We start from the raw sequence: 25,903 nt of genomic DNA on the forward strand, positions 1-25,903 counted from the left end.
CCAGCAGTAAAATGAAGCACGTGAGCAGCACAATAAAGGCGGCAGGACTGAGACCGACGGAGAGAGCAAAGGCCTCGACGCCACTGGATTTGCAAATTCCATCTGGATAGCAGTCGCACACCATGATGGTGAGTGTGTTTGTGCTGCTCAGTGCCGGCTCGCCGCTGTCTGTAATGAGAATGGGTAGATAGAAGTACGCCTGGTCCTGTCTGCTAAAGCCGCTTCTTCTAGTGAGGATTCCAGCGGTATTATCTGAAAAGTCAAGAGAATGATTTCAGGGCGAAAGGTATTTACAAAAAATGAAAACAAGTAATAATAAAAATCCTGCTGATTAGCACACTCAGGTCAGAGATTGGGGTGGGGGGGGGGGGGGGGAGTTTATAAAGACCAATATTGCATTACTAAAAATAGTTGAAGATATGAAACATTACTAAAATAAATCTGTTTTAATATTACTGCACATAATCCACCTACGGTTAAGGGAGCATTCTATATACAGTAGGGTCCGGTAGGAGTGAAAAACCAAATATGAGATCTTCGTATCCTTTGGGTTTCCCAACAATGAGATCAGAAAGAAATAAAATGGAGACATTGTCTATTGTCTCAGATTTTTCTCCTGAGACAAAGTACCCCTGTATTCTTACAAGGTTCTCCTCTTGAGTTTCAGTGGAGATCGCAGCAAAGTCATACAATGGGCTCAGATCTAACAAATAGCATCTTCACATTATTTTTTTGCAATTTGAAAGTATTTGCATTGTGTGCTCAGTAATATCTTGTGAAATGTGTGGGCGGTAGTAATAAAACGCTTAACCATGATTACTAAGCTGTAGTACTTGTTTCAAAATAATACTCTTAGTTGCTCTAATTTATATTGCTGTTCTTCAGTTAGATCATAGTCATTATGGAACAAAAGGGCATACTGGTTAAGACTTTGGAGTTTAAATCCTGAGGTTGTGGATTCAAATCCCACCACTGACACCATTGTGTGACCAGGAACAAGGCACTTTGTCTGCCTGTGCTCCAACTGGAAAACAAAAGAAATGTAACCGATCGTATCTCAACATGTTGTAAGACACCATGGATAAAGGCATCAGTTCAATAATAGGATAAAAAGGTGAGGTCTTGAAAGAGCTCTCACAAAATATACCATCAAACCAACTCCTCAATTTATGTCCCCTTTTCCTTCAGTTGTATCTCACATCTCCTTTTTGACTGAAGCTATGTATCCTATGGAATTTTAGGAGAAACATCTGTGGGAAAGGTGATTCTTAAATGAAACATAAATGAGAATCTCTGTGAAGTTCCATCAGCCATCAAAGATCAACCTTTGAGCAGTAAACTTTTCCAATGAAGTGGTCAAAAAAAAAAACCAACTAATATATTCAAGTTTTCCACAAAGCTTATGTTAGTTTTCATCATATTTATAAGAAACACACAAAATTTTAGGGTGGCCCAAAAAAACCCAAAAAATTAACAGATTCACATTCTCCACAGGGGTCATTTTAGTCTTCATCATATTTATAACAAACACACACAATTTTAATGAAAATAAACAGTATTTAGTGGTTACTCCATTTGGAAGTTTTTATCTTGTCTGGACTAAACAGCAGACAACTGTTCCATATTTTTCAGGTCTTAACCATTAGTACCATCTTTGATGGGGTTGGAAAATGAATCCAATGGTTTGCAACCCATCAAAGAATAAACTGTTTCTGTTCCTTGTCCTCTTTCAGTATGTCATTCTAGTTTTCGATGAGACTTATTCCTCTTTCAGCTGCATCCTTCACTACCGTCATGTGTGCCGACAGTTCATAAGATTCATTGAAGATTCCGTCATCTGTCCACTGGTGTAGGATGGTATCTGCACGACTGAGAACTTTCTTTGCTCTTTTCTGAGGAGGATGTTGTTCTTTATGTTAGCGGGTCCTTCAACGTCAGCAGTTTAGCTGTTTTCTCTTCACTCTGTACATCTCAGGCTATCGATATAACAGCAGGTTATGTCACCTGCAGAAACTCTCAGATGATTCTGCACTTAATGGGTGCATTGACAAGGAGTCAGGTGGAGAACTGCTTCTCGGTGCAATTGACAAGGTTGAAAAATTCTTACGATGGTTTGTGATCCATCAATTAATAAACTGTTTTTGTTCTTCGCCCTTTCTTCATATGTTGTTCTACTATTTGATGAGACTTATTCCTTTACACTACCATCGCACATGCTGACAGTTTACAAAATCATCTCTTCCACTGGTCTGCTACTTTTCCTGACGAAAGCCTGAGTCCTTTCTTTGCTTCTTTCCCTTAAGAACATGAAAGAAGAAAGTTGTTGTTCTTTTTGTTTGAATATCCTCCAACTTAAGCACTTCAGCTGTTCTCTCTTCACTCTGTACATCTCAAACTATCAATATAACAGCAGGTCATTTCACTTGCAGAAATTCTCTTGTGATTCTGCACTTATGGGGTGCATTGACAAGAGGAATGAGATAGAGGAGTAGATTAAGGTGGAGAAGTGTTTGTTGGTGCAGTTGATGAGGTTGGAATATTCTTGCAAGGGTTAGCGGTCCATTGAAGAACAAACATTTAGTTTCTTGTCCTCTTTCAGTATTTCATTCTACTTTTCAAAGAGACTTATTCCTCTTTCACCTGCATCCTTCACTACCGTCATGTGTGTCGACAGTTCACAAAATTCATTGAAGATTCTGTCTTCTGTCCACTGGTCTGGTGATTTCTTGAGAAACGACTGAGACCTTTCTTTGCTTTTTGTCTAAGAAGGATGTTGTTTTTTATGTTAGCAGATTCTCCAACTTCAGCAATTCAGCTGTTCTCTCTTCACTCTGTAAATCTTAGACTATCAATATAACAGCATGTCACATCACTTGCAGAAATTCTGTGGTGATTCGGCACTTATGGGGCTCATTAACAAGAAGGATGAGACAGAGGAGAGGATCCATGTTTGTTGGTGCAGTTGATGAGGTTGGAATATTCTTGAGAGGGTTAGCAACCCGTTGAAGAATAAACATTCCATTTCTCATCCTCTGCTTTCATCGAGACTTATTCCTCTTTCAGCTGCATCCTTCACTACCGTTTTATGTGCCGACAGTTCACAAAATTTTTGGAGATTCCATCATCTGTCCACTGGTCTGATGGTTTCTTGAGTAACAACTGAAACCTTTCTTTGCTTTTTTTTCCCTTAAGGACATCGAAAGAAGGATGTTGATCTTCACGTTAGCAGATCCTCCAACATCAAGCATTCAGCTGTTTTCTCTTCACTCTGCACACCTCAGACTACCAATATCACACCAGATTATATCACTTGCAGAAATTCTCTGATGATTCTGCATTTATGGGGTGCCTTGACAAGGGGAATGAGACAGAGGAGAGGAGTCAGATGGAGATCTTTTCTTCTTCGTGCAAAGAGAATGGACAAAGTGAAAACATTTTTCAGAAAGGTTTGCAAATTTGTTACAAATGAAAATCTGAAATCTATAATTCATATAAGTATTCAGACTCTTAATCCTTTTGGTGGCCATGACAGCTTCACATTATTTTGCTTTCCAGACATGGATTTGGGCAGTTTATCCCATTCATTCTGGCTGATCCTCTCAAGCTCCATTAGATTGAATGGGAAACGTCTGTAAAATGGCATCTTCAGGTCTCTCTACAGATGTCCTATGGAGTTCAAGTCTGGACTTTGATTCAGCCACTCAAGGACAGTTAGAAGATTGTCCCAAAGCCACTCCAGTGTTGTTTTGGTTGTGTGATTTGGGTCATTTTCAGGCTGATAGATGAACTTTCGCCTCAGTCAGAGGTAACATGCTCTCTGGAGGAGGTTTTCTTCTTCTGTATTTGGCTTTATTCATCCCTCAGTCCCATTCTTCTCTCAGTTCTGCCTGTTTTCCCTGTACCTGACATCCTAGTAGCATTAAGCTGTCACCAACATTTTTAAAAGCTTTCTGAAAACAAATGTTCACTTTGTTGTTATGGGTGGTTGACTGTGGATTGATGGAGAAAAATGTCAAAATTTTTCCATTTAAAATTTACAACACAATAGAGTGTGCGTAAACTGAAGGAGTCTGAATGTTTTCTAAATCCACTGTAAAATAAGGAGACAACAGTTTATTCAGAATGTAAGCAAATTGTTGAAAATTCTTACCTTGGTTATCCTTTAAAGTGAAATTTGGATTTTTGTTTACCCCAGACTCCAACATATAGTAGAAATGATGACCATTCACAGGGTCATCTTTGTCTGCTGCACTGATTGTTTGAATAAGCTATAAAAAAATGACAAATATTATTATCCTGTTACTAATCATTCAGTTTAATAATAGAGAATAACAATGTAGTATCGGCCTCTAAACTGCAAATGTTAGCCGTTTTTATGTTTTTTATTTCCTTATTTTTCAGGTAGTGGGGTGGACTGGATAAGGTTAGAGTCTCTAAAACATGTCTGCCAGTCAGATTATTGCCTGCAACCCACTGTGTGACAATCAGGCAGTTACATTACCTGGCTTTTGCTTGTAAAGTACCTTAGGATGGTATCTGCACAACATTCCAAACTTTCTTAACTCTTTCAGAGCTGATGTCGACTTTTGTCGAAATTCTTCGGTAGAGGAATCAGTTGTAAACTGTGACAAAACTTATGTTTTAGTTGGACTTTGTTTTCTAGAAGGAAAGTTAGCTTCTTTGATTTGACTGATATTTCCATTTGCATGCATGAGTAGCGTGGAGCAAACAGCCTCTAAAATGGCATCAGTCTCTTGCGAAAGACCAAAGTGAATGCGCAAAGCAAAATACTCTGTGGATGACGTTTTGCATATGACTCTGAGTTGTCAGATTTTCATGCAAGTGATCTGGCGATTGAAAATGAAAGTGAGGTACGTGAATCACCTGATTACTCCCCAGCTGATCGTGGTGCTGAACACTTACGATGACAAGTGGTACAAACCAGATTGTGTCACAATGTGACTGCTACTACTGCGCAAAGACAGCCAGGCAGCAAAAGACATTTTATTTTGATTTTATATGTGAAACCATTGAAAATATTCAGCCCTCAAAGAGTTAATTCCATTCTGGGTTACAGGTAGGCAGAGAGCTTATCTGGGCAGCACTGGGCACAAGGCCCTAAATGAAGCACCAGTCCATTGCAGGGCCTATTCATGCTCACACCTGCCCAATGTAAAATTACCAGTTAATCTAACATGATTGATTTTATCGATTTGGAGAAGGCTTGTGATAGAGTTCTACGTCAAGAGGTTTGGAGAGAAAGGAAGACCAGAGGATTGTCCATGATATGTATGAGGGAGTGAGGACTCGGGTTAAAAGCAGTGTTAGGGTAATGGACGAGATCCCAGTTAGAGGAGGTCTACACTGGGGATCCCATTTAAGTCCTTACCTCTTTGATCTGGTTATGATTGTGTTGAGTCATGGGATAAAAGACCAATCCCCTAGGTGCAGGCTTTGTGCCGATGACATTTGTGTTGTGCAGCACCGGAAAAGAGGAAGAGCAGAGGAAGTTGGAAGATTGAATATAAATAGAAAGAAGAAGACAGAATATATGAGGTTTAATGATGATCAGGATTAATTAGGTAGCCTGCAGGGAGAGCTACTGAAAAGAGAAGATACATTTAAATATCTGAGATCAGTGGTAGCCCAAGATGGAAATCTAGATATAGAGATAACCCATAGAGTACAGTGTGGATGGAACAACTGGAAGAAGGTATCAGGTATTGTGTGAATTCGAAGAATTAAGGCAAAGGTTAAAGGTAATATGTTACAGACAGTTGTAAGACCAACAATGATGTGTGGACCTGAGACATGGGCAGTAAAGGGAGAACAGGAGAAGAAGTTGGATGTGGCAGAAATGAGAATGTTGAGATGGATCCGCGGAGTTACAAAAAAGGTCAGAATAAGAAATGAGACAATCAGAGGTACAACAAAAGTGGGTGAGACGTCTAAGACAGGACAGGAAAGTAGGCTGAATTGGTATAGACGTGTGATGAGGAGAGACAATGAATATGTAAGCAAAAGACTGATGAGAATAGATGTCCAGAGGAACAGAGAAAGCAAGAGAGACAATACTTCAGATTGATGGATTAAGTAAAAGAAGATCTGATGGGAAAAGGTCTGACTGAGGAGAAGGTGCAGGACCAAGCTGTTTGGAGAAGGTTGATCAAGCACATCGACCCCCACATAAAAGTGGGAAAAGATGTAGAGGAAGAAGAAATAAGAATTGGTGAGGTGGATGGATAAAGTAAAAGAAGAAAGAAGGAAGAAAAATGGCTTGACTTGTGAGGAGGTAGAGGACTGAGCTGTTTGGAGAAGATGGCTGATCAGGCACATCAGCCCCACATAGAGTGGGAGAAGAAGAAGAAGAAGAAGAAGAAGTTAATCAAAAATGCATAGATTTAGGAATGTGGGGGGGAAATCTGAGTTCCTGAAGGAAAACCCATGTAGACATGAGAAGAACATGCAAACTCCTCACAGTCAACATGTGACTATTGCATTTAATCCAGGACACTGAATTGAAAGAAGTAATAATGCAAACCACCCTGCTAGGCAATGGTGCTTTCTAAAATAATTTCATATCTAATCCTTTCATAATAAAAACACTATGAAAGAGATGGAGAAATAAGAGTTTAAAGTCTTTAGCCATTGAAATGCCTTACCTGGCCTGGCTTGGCAGTTTCACAGACGAATGGAGTGTATTGTTTTGGAAATTCTGGTGCATTATCATTGACATCAATAACTCTTATTATAACTGAAACCTTTGACACTAAACCATGCTTTTCTGAAAAAGGAAAACCAAAAATCAGTAAGGAAAAGGTAAATTATGCAAAGAGCAGCAAATATATTTCCAGAGTACCCTTACAAAAATGAAATATATTTAAAACATATTTTTTAAAAATATATTGCTACCAATATAAATATATTTTAAAACATGTCACAATATACTTCAAGAATAAAAATACTATAACATCTTGCAGTATATTAAAATAAATTGCAAAATATGTAATATATTTCCTTTTTTGCATATTGCAATATTTTTGCCAGAATTTAGAAAAGAAAAATTTTAAATATATTTGAAAATAGTAGGAATACAGTGATCCCTCGCTATATCGCGCTTCGCTTTTCGCGGCTTCACTCTATCGTGGATTTTATATGTAAGCATATTTAAATATATATCGTGGATTTTTTGCTGGTTCGCGGATTTCTGAGGACAATGGGTCTTTTAATTTCTGGTACATGCTTCCTCAGTTGGTTTGCCCAGTTGATTTCATACAAGGGACGCTATTGGCAGATGGCTGTGAAGCTACTCAACTTACTTTTCTCTCTCTCTCTCTTGCGCTGACTTTCTCTGATCCTGACGTAGGGGGTGTGAGCAGGGGGGCTGTTCGCACACCTAGACGATACGGACGCTCGTCTAAAAATGCTGAAAGATTATCTTCACGTTGGCTACCTTCTGTGCAGCTGCTTCCTGAAGCGACATGCTGCACGGTGCTTCACATACTTAAAAGCTCAAAGGACACGTATTGATTTTTGACTGTTTGTTTTTCTCTCTCTCTCTCTCTCTCTCTCCCTGCTCCTGACGGAGGGGGTGTGAGCTGCCGCCTTCAACAGCTTTGTGCCACGGTGCTTCGCATACTTAAAAGCCAAACAGCCCTATTGATTTGTTTGCTTTCCTCTCTCTTTCTGACAGACTCTGCTCCTGACGCGCACTCCTTTGAAGAGGAAGATATGTTTGCATTCTTTTAACTGTGAGACAGAACTGTCATCTCTGTCTTGTCATGGAGCACAGTTTAAACTTTTGAAAAAGAGACAAATGTTTGTTTGCAGTGTTTGAATAACGTTCCTGTTTCTCTACAACCTCCTGTGTTTCTGCGCAAATCTGTGACCCAAGCATGACAATATAAAAATAACCATATAAACATATGGTTTCTACTTCGCGGATTTTCTTATTTCGCGGGTGGCTCTGGAATGCCACCCCTGCGATGGAGGAGGGATTACTGTAATACATTGTAAATATATTACACATATATATTTATTACAATATACTTTTAAATATACTGTATTTCCAGTTATACTATACAATATATTTTACAGGGCTGTATATAAATATTTCCATCTATGTTAATAAATTTGAGTCTTTTTTTGAATATTAATTTTCCACTAATAGTAAATTTGCTTACACACAGATGCTCTAAGATTATAGTAAAATTGTTAGCCTGACAGTATATTCATTTATCTCTAGAAACTAATATTAAAGAGAAATACATTTAAGAAACCTTTTCAACAGTTTTTTTCTTGAAATGTCAAAAATATCAAGCTTAAAGTATATGTTTCAGTGTGGAATGCATCATATCCTACATGTGCTGACACCCAGAGCCGGCTCTAGGATTTTTGCTGCCGTAAGCGAAGTTGTAAATGGCGCTCATTTCGGAGACAATCATAGTTTGGGTTAATCAGCTTTTAGCAATTCACTCAAGAGCTACAGTCCTGTTGCCATTTTACTTATTTAATTTTATTTTGCCATGTCTCTATTTTCTATGCTACAGTTTGAGGATTATTATTACTGGTATCATCATTGTTGTTATTTATGTTGTTGTTTGTGTTATTGTTGGACTTTGAAGGTCATCAGATGTTAAGACTGAACAGTGCTAGTATGTGAAAATAATATAAAACAATATAATCAGACATGCTCTTTGAGTCAAAGTGTTCGTAGGTCTATATTGTTTAAAAAATGTTGTGTTTCCCGGGGCCATTTCCGGGCCACAGATTGTGCTGTGCATAGTGCAGACAGAGCAGGCGCTGCTGAGGTGCACAACATAAACATTTCTTGGTGTTCAAATTTTTCTAAACAAAATAAAGACAGGAGTTTCTACATAACAGTAATGAAACTAGCCACTAGAGGGAGCCCTGGGGACTTGCCTAGACCGCCTATACCCAGAAATGTCCCTGCTGAAACCAATAAATTGGATTAATCAAGAAGCCTGTATTTAATGTTTTCCAGGTTACAACATAAGCTGTAAATGATCTTTCATAAACAAAGAACTGAACACACAGTTTATTGCATACCTTAAACACACTGCATTTACAAATATGCTTGCTACAATATATTATGGTAAATGTGCATTTGACTATACTTTCAAATGTAATCTTAAAAATATTTATCTGAACTACATACAACATATGTTATGATATATTGCAAGATATGTCCAAGATTCAGGCTTGTATCGACTCATGGAGTTGGGTTAAGTGAAAAAGATAGTGTTACCTCTGATCCTAAATGTGACCTGTGAAGATGCAGGCAGTGGGCGAGACAGAAGAGAATGCATGGAGCTGCATGGAAGCAGCCGTTAAAAAGGTTGAAAGGTGGCCAAGGAATCAAATAAATCGCCCCAGCTCCTTAGGGTTGTTTGAATACAGTATGTGTTCATATTCCTCCTATGTTACATCTACTTTGTGTATCAAACTTTCTTATAATGAACTAAAGTCCTGCAACCCATCTACGTCTGTAATTTAAGTGCTACTGAAACCATGTTTTAATACTAGAATCCCTGAAGCCTAAGAAAAAAGTCATAATCCTGGGCCACCTTAAATCCCTTCACACCTCTCCATTTAGGGTGTTTTGTTTTGTAAGTGTGCCGATCAGCAAGCAGCCTGGTATCCCATCCTCCCCAACGATGCAGGTCAACTCGGGGAAAAAGTTCTCTCAGCTCAAGTGTGTTTATCGTGGTGTGATGTGTCTGGAGTTGTATCTGGTAAATAATATATCGTTATTTGGAACTGATGCATTTCACGTGTGTTCCATGCCTACAACGATCTGGGTAAATATAAGATGACAGGAAATGTGAGGCAAGAAATGTTGAACACATAACTAAAACAGAAACATTTCATGTTATAGTACTAATGACAAAATTTTGACATCAAGTATATAATGTGTGAAGCCTGAAGTCTAAATATCAAATAAACACTTTCACAAAAGGTACACACATAATAAAACAAGTGCGTTTTTAATCAACAATATAGCCGAACAAAAAAAGAAATTGGGTTAGAGTACAATGCTGACACAGCATTGGGTGGTGAAGCAGTAAGAACTTCTGACTTATAATCAAGAGGTAGTGGGTTTGATTCCAGCTGCTTCCCAGAATTACCATTTTGAGTAGTGAGCTGCTCTCATTGTTACTATTATAGTATAAAAACATACATTTGATTTGAGTCTGTAACAGCCGGTGTAAATGTATGGTACTTGTAAAAGTTAGCATTTTTTTTTAATTCAGTTTTATTCTGTCAGTCGTGTTCACGTTTCCCCCAATCTGACACTTTTCAAATACATAACAGAGGTGAACTCAGATGAGGATGAGGGTTCTACATCGGAGAAAGAGAACAGAAGCCCTCAACGCAAGAAACGTCCACCCACACATAAGAACAACGCAGCTGCACCTGGCGTAGACGAAAGATGGCACCGTTTGGATGCAGCAACAGGTCCAGCGTCATCCTGCCAGTCAGTCTGCTACACACATGTCCTTTAACGAAACAGCACGGCTTACAGAGCTTGCCAAGGTATCATACAAAGTTCTGTTTGCAATTATGTTTTTTGATGGTCTTTATATGAAAAAAAACATTTATATGTTACTTATATAAAACCCAGATCGAATGTTATTTACCTTGATTTGTTTACTTATCTTACTACAGCGTTAAGTCACAAGTAGGCTGCAGAGCTTCTTCTTTTTGATCAACAAGGGCATGCTGACAAAGTACACGTGCAATGCCACTCCTTGAAATTGTTGATCATTGTTCTGTTGGAATATGGTGCCAGGAAACCTCTCAAGACAAGTTACCACCTCAGCCTCTAATACCTCTATGATGTACCACTGGCTGGCCAAAGTAATGCAAATGAGACAGGAACAGGACTGGAACCCAAAGGCACTCCACACCATAACAATGTTCATCTTGTGGTAACTACTAGTAGTTTGTGGGACACCAGTTATCATTCAATCACATCCCAGACATGCTCAGCGGGGAACAAATCTGGTGAACATGAGGCCAGGGAACATGTGGCATAGAGTTGGTAATTCAGGAACTAAATTTGGTTGAGCATTGTTTTGTTGGAATATGGTACCAGGAAACCTCTCCAGATAGGGCACCACCTCAGCCTCTAATACCTATATGATGTATTGCTGGCTGGTCAAAGTACCCATAATACAAATGAGACAGGAATGTGTTTGGAACCCAAAGGTACTCCACACCATAACACCTGGACCTGTATGGTGCTGCAAAAATACTTTATTCCAGGAGCCTCCATACGTGGATCTGTCCATAATGATGCAATAAATTGAATCGGCAGTTGTCCAAAAACAGAATGTGATGCCTGTTGTACTGCCATTAGCACCATTGTCATCACTGATGCCTGTGGTCAAGCGTGAAGGGGTTTCAAAATATTGGGTGGTGAGAAAGGAGGCCCTACTGCTGCAAACAGCATGAAACAGTGCACATGGCACAGGGAGGTGAGTGCTTCTCATGTACTGCAAGAAATGTAGTTGATCCTGTCCTCGCTTGACTAGGGAGAAGGTGTGTTGGGTCCAGGAGAGATATTTTGTTATGTCCACTCCCAAGAACTTTGTGCTCGTGCCTGACTGTTCAGTGGAGCTGTTGATAGAGAGGGTAAGGTGGGTGTCATGGTTATTCCAGTAGTGTACAGTGATCTTCTTTGTTTTTTAGACATTCAGGGTGAGTTTGGTTCTTACACCAGTCCATGAGTTGTTCAACCTCCTGGCTGTAAGACATCTCGTCATCATCACTGATAAGCCCTATCACTGCTGTGTCTCCATGAACTTAATGATGTGGTCCGTGCTATACCTGGGGCAATTGTCATGGGTCATCAGGTTAAAGGGGATTCAATACGCAGACTTGAGGGACACCACTGCTCAGAAGGATGGTATTCAATGTACTTTTTCCAGCTTGGTCTGAATGGGATCAAATTTTGGAATTATTTAATATGTCTGAGCCATTTTAGAAAATCATTTAGAGCTGCATATGTTTGCTCTCATTTTGGGCACTAGTTATTAGGGCATGCATAGTTGTCATGGGAGTGTGACCCTGATTTCATAGTGATGGAATAAAAGGTCTTCTGAGGCATTCCTTCTCTATCCAAGGTACGTCTCAGAAAATCTTTGCGCGTCAAATCTCTGGTGTACCGATCTTTGCATTTTGACTCTGAATTAGTTCTTTGTTTTTATCTTGTGGCACACAGGTTCCTTTGATTTTTCCAGTTTGGACCCTTTGTCTGGTTTTATACTCTCTTATCCTGGTCACTCTCAAATACTATCTGCTCTGCAGTCATAGCACAAAAATCTGATTAACAAGGAAAGTTTCCAGGATCAGCAGAGCAAGCTTGTCCATGGGGTGGTGACAGATAATTGTACTGAATGCAAAGCTGAAACCTAAGAAGAGCTGCATGTATGACACTCGGCCAGGCTCAGGTGGAGTGACAGAGTGATTAAGAGGGTCTGGTATGAGGGAGAGTCTGGATGCTATGTGGGTCCTGACCAGTCTCTCAAAGCACTTCACCATTAGCATATGTTCTGTGCTTGAAAACATTTTTACATTTTAACATGACCTGTCCATCCTGTAAGTGTCATACCAATAGGACATATTTTTCCAAGTTCTGTAATTTTAATGGTCAAGAATGCATATGTATAGACTCACTGGCCACTTTATTAGGTACGCGTTGCTAGAACCGAGTTGGACCCTCTTTTGCCTTCAGAACTGCCATATTTCTTCGTGGCATAGTTTCAAAAAAGGTGCTGGAAACATTCCACTGGGATTTTGGTCCACATTGACATGATAGCATCATGTAGTTGCTGCAGATCTGTTGGCTGCACATCCATGATGTAAATCTCCCGTTCCACCACATCTTAAAGGAACTCTATTGGATTGAGATCTGGTAACTGTTGGGGGCCATTTAAGTCTAGTGAACTCATTGTCACCAATTTGAGATGACTTGAGCTTTGTGACATGGCATATTATCCTGCTGGAATTACCTATCAGAAGATGGGTACGCTGTGTTCATAAGTGGATGAAACTGGTCAGCAACAATACTGTAGGCTGGGGTATTTAAAGATGCTTGTTTGGTAATAAGGGGACCCAAAATGTACCAAGAAAATATCCCCACACCATTAAGGTACATGTACCAGTCTGAACCATTGATATATGGCAGGATGGAACCATGCTTTCATATTGTTGACCCTATGGTCTGAATATCACCGGAAAATTGAGTCTCATCAGACCAGGCAACATTTTTCCAACAACAACAACAACAACATTTATTTATATAGCACATTTTCATACAAAAAGTAGCTCAAAGTGCTCTACATAATGAAGAAAAGAAAAATAAAAGACAAAATAAGAAATTAAAATAAGACAACATTAGTTAACATAGAAAAGGAGTAAGGTCTGATGGCCAGGGTGGACAGAAAAAAAAAAAAAAAACTCCAGAAGGATGGAGAAAAAAATAAAATCTGTAGGGGTTCCAGGCCACGAGACCACCCAGTCCCCTCTGGGAATTCTACCTAACATAAATGAAATAGTCCTCTTTGTAGTTAGGGTTCTCACGGAATCACTTAATGCTGATGGTCATACAGACTTCTGGCTTTTAATCCATCCATCATTGTTGGAACATCATGGTACTTTGAGTAGATGGTGGTGGTTGCGCCACCACCAAAAGGACACCGGAAAAAGAAACAGAAGAGAGAGTAGGGAGAAGGGAGAAGAGAGAAGAGAGTCCAGTCTTCTATTGTCTAATTCTGGTGAGCCTGTGTGAATTGCAGCCTCAGTTGCCTGTCCTTAACTGACAGGAGTGGCACCCAGTGTGGTCTCCTGCTGCTGTAGCCCACCTGCTTTAAGGTCCGACATGTTGTGGGTTCAGAGATGCTCTTCTGCTTACCTCATTTGTAATGAGTGGTTATTTGAGATTCTGCTACCATTCTATCAGCTCAAATCAGTCTGGCAATTCTCCTCCGATCTCAGGCATCAACAAGGCATTTTCACCCAGAGTACTGCCATTCACTGGATAGTTCCCCTTTTTCCGACCATCCTCTGAAAACCCTAGAGATAACTGTGTATGAAAATCCCAGTAGATCAGCAGTTTCTTAAGTACTCAACAGCCATGTCACGTTCAAAGTCACTCCTTTCTTCCCCATTCTGATGCTCAGTTTGAACTTCAGCAGGTCATCTTGACAATGTCTACAGGCTGCTGCCATGTGATTGACTGATTAGATATTTGCGTTAACAGGCAGTTAGACAGGTGTACCTAATAAAGTGGCCAGTGACTGTATATTGTTGCCTTTTCTTCTGTATAGCCTCTAAGTGATTATCCATCCATCCATTATTCAACCTGCTATATCCTAACTACAGGGTCACGGGGGTCTGCTGGAGACAATCTCAGCCAACACTGGGCGCAAGGCAGGAAACAAACCCTGGGCAGGGTGCCAGCCCATCGCAGGGCACACACACACACACCAAGCACACACTAGGGCCAATTTAGGATCGCCAATGCACCTAACTTACATGTCTTTGGACTGTGGGAGGAAACCCACGCAGACACGGGGAGAACATGCAAACTCCACGCAGGGAGGACCCGGGAAGCGAACCCAGGTCTCCTAACTGCGAGGCAGCAGCACTACCACTGCGCCACCGTGCCACCCCTAAGTGATTATTACCCCAAAAAATTTCACAAAGGCAACATAAACAATTTTACAGAGAAAAAGTAATAACAGAGGGCTTTGAACATCCAATATACACAAGTAAGCATGATAAGGAAAAGGACAGCTCGGGATGAATATACAGTAAAGCCTGATTGTTAAAGTGGAAGTGAACATTTCACAGTGTCATTTTTCAAAACCTGCGGATACATTTTTTTCTGAAAATGTTTTATTTTCTTATAAATAATGAGCAACAAGAGCATGATCAGATTTGCGGCTGGTAGCTTTAACAAGGAGACTTTACAACACACGACTTTCTGTCACAACTGGATCTTATGTGATTTTATCACAAATGGTGTGGCGTGACTGTGAAGATGAAATGACAATAAATCTTGTTTCCTTTTTGTTTTGTTTTTTTTTTCAGACCTGAAAGCCCTGAGTGATGATTCAGCTTGGGTTTATTGTATTTTCACCACTTTGCAACAGTTCTCACTTTCAGACTGGAAAACTAGCTGTGAAGACCTTCATTTCCTCCCTATCAGGAGGAGTCTCCCTGGGAGATCACAGGCGTCTCAGGTAAAGAGTGCAGAAAAACACGTCTGACTGTGATGACTCTGACACTCTGAAGTAAGTGGAGATTGTTGAAAAAAAAAAAAAAGCCTCTTTTTAATGGAGCCTACAGACTCTCGTAGGGTGCCCTTTGCTTATTGTATTGTTTTTTGGCACTAATGATGTTGAAAACACAGTCATATAACTTTATATTATAGGCTGGTAAAGCTAGCAAAAAATATCTGCTTTAACAAAGCCACCAGTCAGGCTACCTGGCAGGCATAAAGTTTGCTGATTTAGAGTCATACAATATATTGCAGAGGCATCTGCTAATTCTTACTGTGTACAGGAGTTGCAAAAATGGTGGGCTTTGTGGAAAGGCTGCCCCCCGTACACAGCAGACAAGACACCAAATGTCCAAAACACACGCGCTTATTTCCTTCTTCCTTTACACAATGCACAAATTTCCAACAGCCTCTCTTCTCATTTTCTTTCTCTTGCCTCTACTCCCCTCCTTACAAGCTCTGTCTCCTTCCTCCCAACTCCGGCTCGCCTACAGGAGTGAGGCGGCCCCTTTTTATAACACCCCAGATGTACTCTAGGTGCTTCCTGATAGTCTTTTGACGACACTTCCTGGTGTGGCGCAAGTGCCATATGAGCACCCGGAAGCACTCCGGGTATTTCTGGAATTAGTTCTGGTTATGGCGGAAGTGCTGTGTAGCCGTGCTACTAAATAAGAACTGCATCTCCCAGCAGTCCTTTCAGAGACTGCTGGGGTCAAAGGTGGTCAAAGGTAGTTAAAAGGAGGGCAGAGGGCAAAAAGAAGAACAGTTTGTTTTGTTTGGTGCGTTGTGTGTTGCGTTTATCTGTCGTGCTGCCTGCTATTGTTGGAACTTTAATTAATCATAGTGTCCTGGACTGTATTCGTTTGTTGGGGTCTGGATCATCTGTCTACCTGTGCACTGTGGACTGCGTTTGGATTCATTGGTTTTCCGGAAGAGTGGAGCACTCCTGAACCATCCATCCGATTTCATCCTTTCAGTAACTACCGGTAGGACTGTGTTTTCTTTCACCCTTTCAACATACAGATCGCTGGACTTAACTTCGTCATTTCTCAACTTCATCCGGTTTGGGTTTCATGGGCTTTTCTGTGTGGTGTTTGTGTATATATGTTAAATGTAATATCGCCGAAAGGGTCAGGGGTGGTATTACTGTTTTCGTTTAGTTAATTTAGTTTCATTATATGCTTAATTGTTTGCCTTTCCCAGTGTGCTTTATTGGTCTCTGTTGTGAGTGTGTGTGGGTCGATGCAAGGCTGGGGACGTTCCTGGGATTCTCCTCTATTAAAATAAATAAATCACCATCACCTTTGACGGTGTGAATCTTAGCGGCTCCTGACCGCTACAGCTGTATTCCAGGGCTCTTTAATCCTTTGGCGCCCAAACTCTGTTCCCGTGGACCCTGTGCAGACCAGGGCGGCTGCCCTCTCGTGGCCCAGGAGAGGCATTGTCCCTCTCATGGTCCTTCCAGGTGTCCCGACTGGGTAGGGTTCCCAGCCGTCTGCCACAGCTTCTAAAAGGACCATGAAGGCAGGCCAGGTATGTTACCATCAAGACTCACCTCAAATCTAGTTAATCGTCAACGCCAATTGCTGGCTTCCAGCACTAGCACACAACCGAAAACAAAGCAATCTCACAAAAATAATTAGAAAAGTCTCAAAATAAAGGAAAAAGTCCCACAAGGAAAGGGATGACAGTAAACCCCTGGTGTGTGCACCAAAAGGGCAAACAAAGAATCTTTCCAGAATAAGGATTTATATACAAAAATAGAAAAAAAAATGCAAGGAAAAGTTAAAAGTTAAAAACTCCAAGTGCATTCAAGCAGAGGCAGCCTTAGTGGTGTGCGGGGCTTATGGCTGACCAACCCCACGTGGGGCCGTTTACGAATTTGATAAAAATTAACATATACCGGGTTTTCTCATTACAGAATTCAGCTACATGTTTTCATGATAACACACAGACTTTATCGAAATATAATTGGAGAATATAACTTGACAAATCCGCTCGAATGGGACACGCAGACCTCAAGGCGTGGGGCCAGGGGTGGTCGCTCCACATGCCACCCCCAAACGCCGCTCTTGCATTCAAGGGTCAAATCCACAATCCAAAAGTAAAATCCAACAACAGAAGCAAAATAAATCCTTCAAAAATAGCAATATTTACAAAAATCCTCTACAAATACAATGCTCTCTTATTCCTGAGCCTTCTCTGTTTAAATGGCCAGGGGGAAGGGCTTGTCGTGTCAGCAACCCAACTCGTTTTGAAAGGGCAACCAGGAGAGCAAATAAAAGACAGAAAAGACGAGTCGGAACTGGGCAATCGAGCAAACCTAAGCAGCAAAATCAAAACAAGAAGGGAAAAACCGGAGTCCTTGAAGGTAGCAAAAGCGCGACATCAAAAAATGTTGAGTATGGTTGTCCAGCTCCAGTCTTGGAGGGCTACAGTGGCTGTAAATTTTATTCTACCCATGTTGTTATTTAGTGACAGTTTTTGCTGGTAATTAACTTCTGTTGTCTCCGTTTTAATTGATTTACTATTTAAGACTCAGACCCCTTCATTCTTTCTTTTTTCCTTTATTAACAGCCAAACTATCAAGTAAATAGCTGCACCCACCACACAACGAAGCAACTCGGGATCCCGGTTGGCAACCCCCAAGGCAGACAAGTGGTCCAGTCCCACCCTCCGAAAATGACCTTCAATCCTCCGCAGCCAGGTGTTACGTGGGTATCTCCTTGGCCTGGTCCAGCTACTCGGGTTCTCAACAATGAGGATCCCGTGAGCTGGATCACCCTCGGGGAATCACACCACATGGCCGTAGTGCCGTAACTGACGCTCCCTCACAGTGCAGGTAATGTGCCTCATTTGGGACTCTGTGAGCAACACAAAGTCAAACCAGCGGTACCCAAGGATTTTCCAGAGAGACACAGTACCAAAGGAGTCCAGTCTTCATCTCAGGTCATCCATGTTTCGCAACCATATAGCAAGATAGGAAGCACCAGGACTCTAAAGACTTCTATAGCCAAACTATAATGGGATACAGAACAATCTAACAGATAACCAGCTGACTGGCGTTTATTATACAATATTTAAAAATAAAGAAAGGTGAAGGACTCAGTAATATTGATCTGCTCAGGTCGGTGCTCTTACAAAAGAAAATCAACCATTTTGGAAAGTGTCTGCTATGGCAGAATGACAGCACAAGCAAGCCATAGAATTAAATTACGGGTTTAATTAACAACGCAAATTGAAGTCTAATGAAGAAACTGGTTAGAGTGAAATTGGTTGGAGGTTGGGGCCCTAAGTGGTGGTCTGTTGGCTCACTTCACATCTCATGTTTGTTTGGTTGCCATTTAAGGAAAAAAGAAACAACTCAGAAGCCTGGGTCTTAAAAAAGACAAAGTGAAGGGAAAGAAATTCAATTAATAGCAGAAATTTGCCACTAATTAAGAAAGTTGCAAGAAGGAAATCCTGCTGCCACTGTAGCCTTCCAGGATTGGAGTTGGACACCCGTAAGGTAGATTATTTTTTTGAACTTATTCCTAATTTGTGTGTATTTGTTATATTTGTTTATGGTTATCAATGCCTTTGGATCTTTTATTGTTTGAGGCACAGTGGCACAATGGTTAGCCCTGCTGCCTCACGGCTCAGATCACATTTCAGCCCAACAGAGCTGGTAGATGCTTCCCTAGCCCTCCTAACATCATTTAAAAGCCTCTCAAAACTACCTCCTTCCACATTGAATTCAATGCTTTCCACAGAGTTCGGCAAAGTTCCCAAAACATCTCTGTGATTTTGCCAGAATCATGTGAAGCAAACTCAGCAGGGTTCGTGCATCACTGTTCAAAATAAGGACAAGGCTGTATGCTGTTGCCCTATTTATTTAACTTATATGCTGAATATATCAAGCAAATGGCTGTCCTAGAGTTTTCAGATACTGGAATCAAAATTGCCAAAACAATTGTCAGCAATTGTATACAGTATATGAGGATGACACTACTCTAATGGCTAAAACAAACTTAGGCTGACTAGAAATTACTCTGTTTTCAGCGAGGAACACTCTGTGACCTGCAGCAGGCGCTCCAGCTCCCCATACCCGGCACTGACAGACATGAGGCACAAGTCCAGCTCAACACAGGCTTTTTATTCAGCTGTGGGAAACGTTTCCCACCTTCATAACACAGCACAAGTAAAGCACACAGCACTTTCTTTTCTTTTCTCTGTCTCTGTTTCTCCTTCCAGCTCCACAAAGCTTCGTTCCTCTTCCTCCCAACTGGCTGGCTACTTTTATGCGATTCCAGTACTTCCGGTGTCCCAAAAACCTGACTGTGGACCATTGCTCAAAAAAATAAAATTTCATTGCAGCAACTCCAAACCATACTCGTGCTTGTATGCATGCTTGAAAACATCGGGGGGCATGATCCTAATGAGATGACAGATGGTGTCCTAAGGGATCTCCTCCCAGATTTGGGCCAGGGCATCACTGAACTCCTGGACAGTCTGAGGTGCAACCTGGCGGCATCAGATGGACTGAAACATAATGTCCCAGAGATGTTTTATTGGATTTAGGTCAGGTGAACGTGGGGGCCAGTCAGTGGTATCAATTCCTTCATCCTCCAGGAACTGCCTGCATACTCTCATCACATGAGGCCGGACATTGTTGTGCACCAGGAGGAACCCAGGAGCCACTGTACCACTATAGGGTCTGACAATGGGTCCAAGGATTTCATCCTGATACCTAATGGCAGTCAAGGTGCCATTGTCTAGCCTGCAGAGGTCTGTGTGTCCCTCCATGGATATACCTCCCCAGATATACCATCACTGACCCACCAACAAACTGGTCATGCTGAACGACGTTACAGGCAGCATAACATTCTCCATGGCTTCTCCAGACCCTTTCACGTCTGTCACATGTGCTCAGGTTGAACCTGCTCTTATTAGTGAAAAGCACAGGTTGCCAGTGGTGGACCTGACAAATCATGGTATTCTATGGCAAATGCCAATCGAGCTCCACGGTGCCGGGCGGGCAGTGAGCACAGGGCCCATTAGAGGACGTTGGGCCCTCAGGCCACCCTCATGATGTCTGTTTATGATTGTCAGAGACATTCACACCAGTGGCCTGCCTGCTGGAGGTCATTTTGTAGGCTCTGGTAGTGTTCATCCTGTTCCTCTTTGTCCAAAGGAGCAGATACCGGTCAGTCCTGCTGATGGGTTAAGGACCTTCTACGAGGGGCCCTGTCCAGCTCTCCTAGGGTCAATCCCTGTCTCCTGGAATCTCCTCCATGCCTTTGAGACTGTGCTGGGAGACACAGCAAACCTTCTGGCAATGGCATGTATTGATGTGCCATCCTGGAGAAGTTGGACTACTGTGCCACCTCTGTAGGGTCCAGGTATGGCCTCATGCTACCAGTAGTGACACTGACCGTAGCCAAATGCAAAACGAGTGAAAAAACAGATGAGGGAAAAATGTCAGTGGCCTCCACCTGTCAAACAATTCCTGTTTTGGGGGTCGTCTCATTGTTGTCCCACCAGTGAACCAAAGCAGCTGAAACTGATGAACAAGCCCCTTTGCTACTTAACTGAGCAGATCAATAGCCCACAAGTTTCATTGACTTGATGCTATACTCATATTCAAAAGTGTTCCTTTAATCTTTTTAGCAGTATATATGTGTACCAGTTCTGTATTTAGTAACCAGTATAATCTGTACTCGTATTTTAGCAGAATTATTCACAGCACTCTGTGCCGGCACTGAGTGAATAGCAATATACAAAAAATAAGTTGTATTGTATTGCATTAGGCAGTCATCTAATTTGACATCACCAGAGATTCCTAGTCGTGTAATCTGACATACTCACATGCTGAGCTCAGCCACAACATTTATGACGTTTAACATCCCCTGTGACTAGTAATCGTGTAATGTGACATCAGGCTGAAATTTAGGAGTGTGAAAGAATCGCAGAAGCACCAGAAGAAAACTCCACCCAGATTAGATACAGAATGCATAAAATCCATACAGACCATGAACAAGGAGTATGTGGCGGCCTCGCAGTTGGGAGACCTGGGGACCCGGGTTCGCTTCCCGGGTCCTCCCTGCGTGGAGTTTGCATGTTCTCCCCATGTCTGCGTGGGTTTCCTCCGGGTGCTCCGGTTTCCTCCCACAGTCCAAAGACATGCAGGTTAGGTGGACTGGCGGTTCTAAATTGGCCTTAGTGTGTGCTTGGTGTGTGGGTGTGTTTGTGTGTGTCCTGCGGTGGGTTGGCACCCTGCCCAGGATTGTTTCCTGCCTTGTTGCCTGTGTTGGCCGGGATTGGCTCCAGCAGACCCCCGTGACCCTGTGTTCGGATTCAGCGGGTTGGGAAATGGATGGATGGATGGACCATGAACAAGGAATTCAAACATAGTCTCTTGCAGCTGTTAGGCAGATGCTTTAGTGACTGTATCACCATGTTGCCCATCAATGTACTTATCCTCTTCTTCTTGTTCTTCCTCATCTTGTACCCCTTCTATGTGGGGTCAAAATTGTTTTCACGTGCCAGGACTGGTGATGGCTTTCTAGTAGGCTCCATCATTTAGTGGCTCGCCATTGAACACAAGCAATTTTAACTCACTGAGAATTCTTGAGCTAGACACTTAACCAGCCCATGGTGACATTTTAGAAAAGAAATAAAGACATCCTACTATAAATGTGCAACCTGTAATGCCCCTTAGGGTGGTGTCTGCCACAGAGTGCCACCAATGTTCCCTCTAAGCTGAGCGCGTGAGCGATCGCTCACACGAATTCAGAGCATCGCTCATACTTCCCGCACGATCGCTCATTCCGACGGCGTCGCTCGTACTTATTGCACGATCGCTCACTCCGACTGTCGGAGTTGGTGCTCATAAATTTTTGGCTTAAACAAAATGTCGCTCATAAACAATGTTTTTTGCTCACTATATGCTACTCCTTAGAGGGAACATTGAGTGCCACCAGAAAATACAGGCTGCTTGTTAATAATTTCCTAATTGTATTCTTCATTTGTAATTCTTAGGGTAGCATTTCAAAAGCAGACTGATTAAGTATTAATCTGTAAACGTGTATTCAAATTCCTGCTAAGAATGCTATGAATGCTAAGAAGAATTAACAAAAAAAAATAAAACAGTCGTTGTATAAAATCTTTGACTTGAATGAAAATCATCAGCCAAGAGCACACGCACACACACGCACACCATATCTAATTTATTAAAATATAATACACTCAAGGAGCTGCTGACACAGAAAGTGTCAACAATGGACGAAGAACTGAAAGGGAAAAGGAAGAAAAGGACATGAAAATTACATTTTGGTACAATGCGGGATAAATTGGTTTGCAAAATTTCTAAAGAACCATTTCAAAAAGAGTTGGAAAAATAGGATAAGGTAACAAAAGCCTGTTTGTTGAAAATGTTGTGCAGCATAGAATTGACATCCTGTCTCGTACTGGCTCCTGCCTTGCCGCTCATGCTGCTGGGATAGCCCCCCCTTTGCACGTACAGTAAGTGAGTTAAGAAATGGATAGAGTTTATGAATACATCGAAACGTTCAATAGTGAGAATGTGTTCAGACAACAAAAAAAGTGTAATTTGTTTTGAGATCATTTATTGAATGCTGTGCTATAAAAGTATAAACAGAACTAAAAAAATCCATTCGGTCGGAACTTTATCCAAAGCTAAAACAGTGAATTTAAGGAATTATCGGGTTTTAGAGTAATGTTATCAGATGCAATCCATCGGCACCATTTCTCAAAATAAAGTCACTTTTTCAAAGTTGGTTACACACATCTATGGGGCTGTTTACTGATGATTTGGTGTTATTGACATGCCTCCGGCTCCTTTTAAAAAATAAGCTGTATCGTTTGGTCATAATCTCAGCGCAGGTTTCACTGTAATCCTCCTTAATAAAAGGATGTCTGTCTATATGTGAGTCTATCCAGATGCTTTGTCTCTATCATTCCAAAAGATGGCGCACCACAAACAGTTTTTTGTAATAAAAATCATTGCATTTGTCATTCCAACAGGTGGCATATCACAGACATTAACTCTGCTTTTACAGTTCCCATACCAAATGGCATTAAGCAGAGACATCTACATTTAATTTGTCATTCCAACAGATGGTGCATCACTGGCATAATCACTGCCTTTATGAATCCCATACAAAATGGCACATAATGGAGACATCTGCATTGAATTTGTCATTTCAACAGATGAAACATCACAGGCATAATCACTGCCTTTACGAATCCCAATCCTAATGGCATATAAAAGAAACATCTGCACTGAATTTGTCATTCTAACAGATGCATCACAGGCATAATCACTGCTTTTACAAATCCCATACCAAATGGCACTTAAAAGGGACATGTGCATTGAATTCGTCAGTCCAAAAGATGGCGCATCACAAATGTCAAAACTGCTTTTAGAAATCCCATACCAAGTGGCGTATACCAGAGGCGTATGCATTGTAAAATGCACTGTAAACGTTAACATTCAGGTCTACTTAAATTTCAACCATCTTGGATGAGAAGCACAGCTACTAAGATACTTGTATACATTCTATACTTATACATACTTGCATTTTAATGGAAAATTGTTTAGAGTGCTCTGTGCTTGCACTCAGTTAAGAGCACCATACAAAAATTAAGTTGCAATTGCAATTATATTAGGGGCCAGCATGGTCCTTGTTGCATGCCCACTGGTTCCGATTTTGCCAACTAATGAACTGCAGTTTCCTTTGTAAACCAGTCCGATTGTTTATATCAGTTAGGGTAGCTGCACTTTTCCTATGTACTTAATTAGTTAAAAAAATGTTTAGAACATTGGTTCTTTACAATCATAGTCTGCAGATAATATTATTTAACTCAATTCAATCATATATATATGTTTACATACTTGCTTTCTCCTTCCATTTATTTCCATAGAAATGACTTTTGTATGTCTTTCTGCATTTAAGCCCAGGGTTAAACATCTGAGGAAAGCCCTAAAGATGGCAGTTTACAGATGCTTTCCATTTAAATGAATTGAGCTTCATAGGATCTGCTAAGAAGAATGGGATAAACTGTCCAGTTCCCTGGGGGTGCAAAACTCATAGAGACTTACCCAAGAGGACTGGAATTGCTGCAGGAGGGGCTTCTAAAAAATACAAAATTAAGCATCTGAATACTTACATGAATGAAAATTTTCAGTTCTTGCTTTTTAATAAATTTGCAAACATTTTTTTTCACTTTGTCATTATTGTTTAGATTGTAACTTTGCAATTTTGTCCAAAAATAAATAAATCTACAAAATAATGTCTATAAAAAATCATGGGGTCAGAATACTTTTTGAATCCACTGTGATATTCATTTGCACACACACACACACACACAGAAATTTTAGATTGTCAATTAACCTAACCAGCATGTCTTTGGGGATGAAAGATGAGGTGGACTGATTGTGACCATATACAGTCATTTGAAAAAGTTTGGGAGCCCCTCTTAATTCTTTGGATTTTTGTTTCTCATTGGCTGAGCTTTCAGAGTAGCAACTTCCTTTTAATATCTGACATGCCTTATGGAAACAGTAGTATTTCAACAGTGACATTAAGTTTATTGGATTAACAGAAAATATGCAATATGCATCATAACCAAATTAGACAGGTGCAAAAATGTGGGCACCCCAACAGAGATATGACATCAATACTTAGTTGAGCCTCCTTTTCCACATATAACAGCCTCTAGACACTGTCCTCCTATAGCCTCTGATGAGTGACTGGATTCTGGATGGAGGTATTGTTGACCATTCTTCATACAAAATCTCTCCAGTTCAGTTCAATTTGATGGACAGCCTGCTTCAAATCATCCCATAGATTTTCGATGATATTCAAGTCAGGGGACTGTGACGGCCATTCCAGAACATTGTACTTCTCCCTCTGCATGAATGCCTTTGTAGATTTCGAACTGTGTTTTGGGTCATTGTCTTGTTGGAATATCCAACCCCTGTGTAACTTCAACTTTGTGACTGATGCTTGAACATTATCCTGAAGAATTTGTTGATACTGAGTTGAATTCATCTGACCCTCGACTTTAACAAGGGCCCCAGTCCCTGAACTAGCCACACAGCCCCACAGCATGATGGAACTTCCACCAAATCTGACAGTATGTACCAGGTGTTTTTCTTGGAATGTGGTGTTCTTCTTCTGCCATGCAAAGTGCTGTTTGTTCTGACCAAATAACTCAATTTTTGTCTCCTCAGTCCAAAGCACTTTGTTCCAAAATGAATCTGGCTTGTCTAAATGAGCATTTGCATACAACAAGCGACTCTGTTTGTGGCATGAGTGCAGAAAGGGCTTCTTTCTCATCACCCTGCCATACAGATGTTCTTTGTGCAAATTGCTCTGAATTGTAGAACGATGTACAGATACACCATCTACAGCGAGATGTTCCTGGAGGTTTGTGGAGGTGATCTGTGGGTTGTCTGTAACCATTCTCACAATCCTGCTCATATGCCGCTCCTGTATTTTTCTTGGCCTACCAGACCTGCTGGGTTTAACAGCAACTGTGCCTGTGGCCTTCCATTTCCTGATTCCATTCCTTACAGTTGAAACTGAC

At 41.1% G+C, this 25,903-nt stretch overlaps 1 protein-coding gene across 4 annotated transcripts in view; it reads right to left on the reverse strand.

The window, feature by feature from the left end:
* LOC114653860 (cadherin-7-like) overlaps positions 1-25,903 on the reverse strand; it is a 149,669-nt gene that overhangs the window by 18,957 nt on the left and 104,809 nt on the right. For all 4 annotated transcript variants that reach the window (XM_028804426.2, XM_051929252.1, XM_051929251.1 and 1 more), the window contains 3 exons: positions 6,663-6,784; positions 4,151-4,268; positions 1-252 (listed from right to left, as the gene is read on the reverse strand). In XM_028804426.2, coding sequence (XP_028660259.2) covers positions 1-252; positions 4,151-4,268; positions 6,663-6,784 — 492 coding nt within the window. The remainder of the gene's footprint in view (positions 253-4,150; positions 4,269-6,662; positions 6,785-25,903) is intronic.

The sequence above is a fragment of the Erpetoichthys calabaricus genome, chromosome 6 (genome assembly GCF_900747795.2).
Source record: "Erpetoichthys calabaricus chromosome 6, fErpCal1.3, whole genome shotgun sequence".
Lineage (NCBI taxonomy): Eukaryota > Metazoa > Chordata > Cladistia > Polypteriformes > Polypteridae > Erpetoichthys > Erpetoichthys calabaricus.